Below are 6,544 nucleotides of genomic sequence, written 5' to 3' on the forward strand. Positions count from 1 at the left end.
AACAGTGGCAGAAATGTTAAATCACACCTCAAAACCACAGCAGGACATCTCTCTGTCTGCCTGGRGCCCTGTACACAGCCAGATTCTCTGCCCAAACTTTTCTGTCCTGTGTTATCACCCATCCATCACAGCCACGGGCACGTGGGCACYGAGCAGCGTGGGCCAGGGATGCCCAGATTAGCACAATCAGCCCCTGGCACATGGCTTCCTGGCTGCTGGGCTGGCTATAAAACCAGCCCCTGGCCTCGTGGAGACTCCAGGCTTCCACAGGTCCAGGAAGGAGCATCCAGCCATGGCAGAAATGTGCCAACCCCGGGCACTGCCCGCCCTGCTGCTGCTGCTCTGCTGCCCGTGGGCCAGCACCAGTGAGCTKGGGCATTGCTGGGGGTGAGGGGGGCTCTTTTTTGGGGTTTTTGGCTGTCAGCAGCCCCTGGCTCATGCTGTGCTGGGGGGTTTTGCAGGTCCTGTGCGGGATGGGATCGTGGGGGGCCACGAGGCACAGCCCCACTCGCACCCCTACATGGCGTTCCTGAAGGTGGCCGACCTGGGCCACTGCGGGGGCTTCCTGGTGGCCCCTGACTGGGTGATGTCAGCTGCACATTGCATGGGGTGAGTACCCTCTAGGGGGGTCCCCTTCTTTGTCCCCCTGGCCTGTGGGGTAACTTCAGAGTGATAATTCCAGAGCAGTTTCCCCCTGTGCTGGGCTGCTCTGTCTACCCCTCTGTCCCTGTCCACCCCTCTGTCCCTGTCCACCCCTCTGCCCAAATCAGGGGGTGGGTGACACCCCTTTGTCCCCTCCACGTGGCCAGGAACACCACGGTCATCCTGGGGGCTCACGACGTCCACAAACCAGAGAAAACCCAGCAGGTGAGGGGAGTCCTCAAATACTAYGAGCACCCCGAGTACGACCCCGAGACGATGTACAACGACATCATGCTGCTCCAGGCAAGGATTTGTGCAGGGGCAGAGGGGTGGGATGGGGCTGGGGGGCTGAAAGGGGCTGGGAAGAGCTTGTCGTGGATGTTGGAGCCTTCTGCAAAGCTGTTTCTGTCTGAAGGAGACTGACAGGGATGGGAGGGAGCAGGGAAGGAGCCATGGGTGAGGTTTGGGGTGGTTTTTACAGCATCTCCCAGAGCTGGGCATGGCAGGGATGGAGGGAGGAGGGAAAGGATTTGTTTGCAGGTGAAGAGGAGCTGTGGGTGCCCAGCCACAGCCTGGCACTCCCCAGTGCCCCAGCAGCAGGAACAGCGGGTCCCCAGTGCCAGAGCATTGCTGGGCTGAGGTGGAAATGGGGACTGTGGGAAGGGGACAGATGTCACAGCGTTTGTCCCCTCTGGGTGGCCTGAATCACTCAGCAGTGACCAGTCACAGTGTCCAGTGGGTCCAGATGCTGTGGGCAAGCACCTGCCAGCCCCACAGCCCCTGCTCAGAAATTGTCCAGCTCACACTCTGTCCCCAGCTGACCTCCAAGGTCACTCTCAACGAGTACGTCAAGACTATCCCCCTGCCCAAATCCAGCAGCGACCTCCCCACAGGCACCAAGTGTCTGATCGCCGGCTGGGGGCTGATCGACGAGGACAGGGCCACCAACAAGCTCTTTGAGACCCGAGTGTCCATCTACAGCCGCAGGAAATGCACCCTCTTCTACCCCCACCTGGACTCGGGCATGGTCTGTGCTGGCAGCTTCCACCAGCTGAAGGATTCCAGCCAGGTACGGGGAGGGCATGGGGGGCAGGAGATGCTCAGATGGGTCCCAGGGAAGGTGATGAGCCCTTAAACACAATTCCCATTTTTGGATTGACCCCCTGGATGTCCTGACAGCACCAGGGCAGAGCCACAGCTGGGTGGGATGTGGGGCAGAACAGACCAGGAGCAAACCCGTTCCTAAACCCATTCCCAAACCCGTTCCCAAACCCATTTCCCGATCAAAAATCCATCTCCTCTCTCCCCAGGGGGATTCTGGCGGGCCCCTGGTGTGCAATAAAGTGGCCCAAGGCATCGTTTCCTTCGGCTATCCCGCCCCGCCCGGGGTCTACACCCGCATCTCCAACTACCTGCCCTGGATCAGAAAGGTCATGAAGGAGTAGYGGCGGTGGCAGAGTTTGCTCCAGCCCTGCTGGAGGCTCCAACAGCTTCATTCCTGCCCTTCCCGCAGGCTCAGCTCCCTCCTCTGTCCTCGGGAGCCCGAGTGACCCCATCAGGGCGCTTGTGGGTCCCTTTCACTCTGTCCTGAGGTCGCTGTCCCGTTCCCTGTCCATGCCAGGGCTGTGTAAATCACCCTGGCAGAAGCGGGGGTGGCCCCAGATGGCACAAAGAGAGGCTGTGCCACAGCAGAACCCACTTCTTCAGAGATAACCCCGCTCCTGCCCTCACCCTGCCGCACCTAAATCATCCCCAATAAACTCAGAGCTGCATCTCCCGGACTTTGTCGCGTTTTTTGTGGCCACGGGGCGAAGGAGGGAGGGTTTGGGTGACAGTCTGGGCTGCTGGGATGGCACAGGCACAGCCCTGTGCCCCAAATCGCCGGCAGAAACCAGAGGGGTGGCTGCCCTTCCCGGGGTGATGTGACAAAAACTGAGATATTCTGTGAAAAGCGAGGGGTGCACTCTGCATTCAGCGCCGTTGTCACCCCCTGGGAGCTCGGATTGGGGTACATCAGCCATCCCCAGCACCCCAAAGCTGTCACTGCCACTCTGTGCCCCTCCCTGTGCCCGGGGGAGGGTGGCACCAGGGCACAGCACGGTCACAGGGCACTCYGGGCTTATCTTCCCTGTTTGTTCAGCTCCAGGAGGCTCCTCGGGCTGGACTTTCTGTGGACTGTGCCCTCGGGTGTGGCCAGGAGGCTGTTGAGGCACCAAGGACGGGGTTTTTGGGTCCTTGAGGGATGGCACAGCCCAATCTCAGCTGTCACACCCCTTCTGCTGCCGTTTGTCACAGCCCTTCACCCTCTGCTGGGCAGAGACACCCAAAGGGTCAAAGGGTTCAAAAAGGACCTGGGTTCACCCAAAAAGGACCTGGGTTCACACAAATGCCTGACCCTGAGCCACATCCTCCTTTCCTCCCGGCTCTGGGCAAGGCAGGGATGAGCCCCCAGGTTGGGGTTTGGCCGCTGTGAAGCTCCTTGGCACATTTTGGCCCTTCATTAGGGGTTTTTGCAAACCCCCAAAGCTCTCCCCTCAGCCTGACGATGCCCACAGAGAAATCCTCCCCTCAAAGGATGCTCGGGAGGTGTTTTCAGASTGGAATCTGAACCTTCCTCTCCTTCATCCTCCTCTCTCCTGTGCATCTCCCGAGTGCAGGGAGAGCCAGAGTTTCCTGGGGAAGGCTCTGGGGGATCCCTGGCAGGGGATGAATGACGGATTTCAGTGATGTCAGGAGCAGGCTGGGTCGGTTTGCGGTGGGAAAAAACGGTGGGGAATTTTAAACAGATGAAAACCAAAGGAAAGGAGCTCTGGATCTGCTCTCACATCCTTTCTCAGTGTCCCATCAGTCACCTCCATCACAGGAACAGATTTCCACAGCCCATCCYGCACTTCTGCTCATAAATCCCCCACATTCCTGCCCGGGATGAAGGGAAAATGCATCACCTGTGCTTTCGAGCTGCCCTGGGGATAGAGAGAAGGGTCCATGTTTGGGTTTGTGCTCGCAGCTGCTATCAGCTCRGAAATCTGCAAGTGAACAGGCTGCAGCTGCTTATCTGTGCCTTGCAAATCTCTGTCACGTCAGGGTTTTCCTCGAAGCTCCAGCTGCTGCAGGCTTTGCACGAGAATGGTAAATCGCAGCTCAAAGGTGGGGTTTGCCCGTGGCACTGGGGGCAGGGGGAAGGCAGATTTACCGGCAGCCAGGCCATGTTTCGTCACAGCCGAGCTGTGAATGTTCAAAATTTGGTCAATCTGGGAAATCCTGGAATGGTTTGGATGGGAAGGGATCATCCCATCCCACCTTYTGCCATGGYAGGGATATTYCACCATCCCAGGGTGCTCCAAACCCYGTCCAACCCRGCCTTGGACACTTTTARGGATGGARCAGCCATTCATRAGCRAYCTGTGCCAGGGTTTCACCACCTTCACAGCCAAGAATTCCTTCCCAATATCATCAATTCCATATTAAGGACACATCCACAGCAATTTTGCATCCACTGAGGGACAGCAGGAGGSTCCTCACCTGTCCCTGCAYRKTYTTTGGCACYGATGCATCCGGCTCATGTAGGGCTGGTGATTAAAATCAAGAGGTTTTGCGAGTGCTTTGACAAAAAACAGAASCTGCAAGGGAAGATCTCTCTGGAAKTGKAAGAGGTGGGGATGATGGAGCTTCCACAYAACTTCCAGCACAAGGGCAACTTTCTAAAATTAACTTTTGGGTTTAGAAGGACGTCAGATCCTTCAGATGAGACCCATGATGAAGGTGGGTTGGTGCCCAAGGCCAAGGTTGGCTGAATTCCCCTCTCACATTGCTGAGRCATGCAGCTTGTGGAGAGATTCTTCCGATGAGTCTGCCTGCTGTGGTTTCCTGGAGTCTGGTGTCAGGCTATAAAACCTCGCTGGGAGCAGGAAAGGACCCCAGAAGCTGCCCCACCTCTGAGGGACCTGCTGAAGCCCAGAAGGCCACCATGGAGAAGCTGCAGACGTTCCTGCTCCCCSTCCTGCTGCTGCTGTGTCCCCCAGTCAGCACCAGTAAGTAGAGCGGGCTGGAGGCCACATGGGGCTGGGGATGGATGGATTTCACCTCCGTGCCCTCCAACCCCATCATCCTCAATCCCCTTTGTTCCAGATCACCCCCAGAGCTGGAGGGAGGGAGGAGGAGAAGCCAGGCCACCCTCCAGGGCACACCCCACGCCCTACCTGGCATTTCTGCAGGGGAAGGACGACAATTTCTGCGGGGGATTCCTGCTGGCGCCCGGCTGGGTRGTGACGGCGGCGCAGTGCCTCGAGTGAGTCTTTGCTGGGGTCATCACAGCACCTTTCCTGAGGAATCAGCTCCACCACGGCCTGGGGAACATCTCCTGCGTGAAAATCTCACAGCTGGAGCCCCTTCAGCCATGGCCAGGCTCTGTCTGTCCCTGGGTGGGGACAGCGCTGAGCCCCCCCAGCCCACCCCAGATGCTTATTCTGATTTTTTTTTAATCCCCCTTCCATGACTCGTTTAATTTTTTCTTGGATGTCAGCAATGGGAGGTCAGAGTGGCTTTTTCAGACTGGCCAGGCTTTGCCCTTTCTGCCACCAATTTTTTCAGGGCTGTTGGAATTATTTCCTGGGAACCAGCAGTTTGCCCAGTCCTTTCCCACCTCTCCAGCTGGGGGATGGATGGGCAGGAGGGATTTTTCCAGATGTGCACACATCTGACAGCCCAGGGCTGGTGACAGAGACCCAGGCCCCACAGCTGGGTGGGAAAAGGGAGAACCAGCAGAGCCCAGGAGCTGGGATGGCCAAACCTCACCTGRGGGATTGGGAGGGACTCAAAAACCTTTCCAAATTTCCCAAAGCAGCACCTTCTCCTGGGGATGCAAAGGACATAGAAGGTTCCTGATTTAGAAACCCCTGGACTTCCCTGGGCTTGTGAAACCCAGAATAACAAAGAAGCAACTTTGGACCAAATATGCTCAGACTGAGATTTGGAGATAAACTTTATCTGGTCTGTCAATGGGAGCTTGCTCTGGGCTGGGCAGATTCACTGGCAGAGCACGTTGCTCCCACCATTCTTCTTCAAAAATGAATTTAAAATGCATTTTCTGTATAGGGAATACATGCTATACACACCATGGGTGTGTGCAGGGTCTCTCTTTCTGAGGGAAATGAGCCTCAGCACTCCCAGGCGAATTTATTCATTGGCAGGGAGCACCTTGCTCCCACCATTCTTCTTCAAAAATGAATTTAAAATGGATTTTCTGTATAGAAATATACAAAATAAATATACATATATATTTCTGTATAGAAATATACACACCATGGGCGTGTGCAGGGTCTCTCTTTCTGAGGGACATGAGCCTCAGCACTGCCAGGCGAGGCAGGGCCAAGCTGCTGACCCCTCTGTCCTTGATCCCCCCAGCCACAAACCCCTGACGGTCATCCTGGGAGCCCAAACGCTCCAGAGGAGAGAGGAGAGCTGGCAAACCTTCGAGGTGGAGAGCTACCACAGGCACCCAKCCTTCACCAACCCCAGGAACGGGAACGACATCCTGCTGCTGAAGGTGACCTGGCTGGGGCTCCCGGAGCAGCAGGGGACAGAGCAGTGACAGGGCTGGCACTCATTGGAGTGTTTTGTGTCCCCTCACACAGCTGAAGGGCAATGCCACCACCAACAGCCACGTCAGACCCATTTCCATCCAGAAATCCAGAGTCCGTGGCGGCGCCGAGTGCAGCGTGGCCGGCTGGGGCTACGGGACGGCCACTGTCACCTTCCAYGAGGCCACTGTCACCATCGTCACACCCAGGGACTGCCTCAGCTACAACCCCGGGCTGGCTGGCAACGTGATCTGTGGTCACAGCAAGACGGCTGGGGTACCTGAAAAGGTCAGTGCCTGCCAGGGAGGAGGAGGAGGAGGAGG

The 6,544-nt window shown here is 57.1% G+C and overlaps 2 protein-coding genes across 2 annotated transcripts in view; both read left to right on the forward strand.

The window, feature by feature from the left end:
• Positions 1–273: 273 nt before the first annotated feature.
• Positions 274–2,416, forward strand: LOC130580240 (mast cell protease 1A-like). Its single transcript, XM_057377605.1, has 5 exons — positions 274–365; positions 462–609; positions 810–945; positions 1,460–1,711; positions 1,953–2,416. Exons 1-5 carry the CDS (start codon positions 293–295, stop codon positions 2,085–2,087), a joined length of 744 nt encoding a protein of 247 aa, XP_057233588.1. The 5' UTR covers positions 274–292; the 3' UTR covers positions 2,088–2,416.
• Positions 2,417–4,486: 2,070 nt separating this feature from the next.
• The window catches only part of LOC130580239 (granzyme G-like), a 3,162-nt gene continuing 1,104 nt past the window's right edge, over positions 4,487–6,544 (forward strand). Inside the window, exons 1-4 of the mRNA XM_057377604.1 lie at positions 4,487–4,673; positions 4,771–4,930; positions 6,046–6,187; positions 6,276–6,509. Of these exons, the coding sequence (XP_057233587.1) occupies positions 4,487–4,673; positions 4,771–4,930; positions 6,046–6,187; positions 6,276–6,509 (723 nt within the window). The remainder of the gene's footprint in view (positions 4,674–4,770; positions 4,931–6,045; positions 6,188–6,275; positions 6,510–6,544) is intronic.

The sequence above is a fragment of the Malurus melanocephalus genome, unplaced genomic scaffold (assembly GCF_030028575.1).
Source record: "Malurus melanocephalus ecotype Western Australia unplaced genomic scaffold, MMel_1.1 scaffold_318, whole genome shotgun sequence".
In the NCBI taxonomy this organism is placed as follows: Eukaryota; Metazoa; Chordata; class Aves; order Passeriformes; family Maluridae; genus Malurus; species Malurus melanocephalus.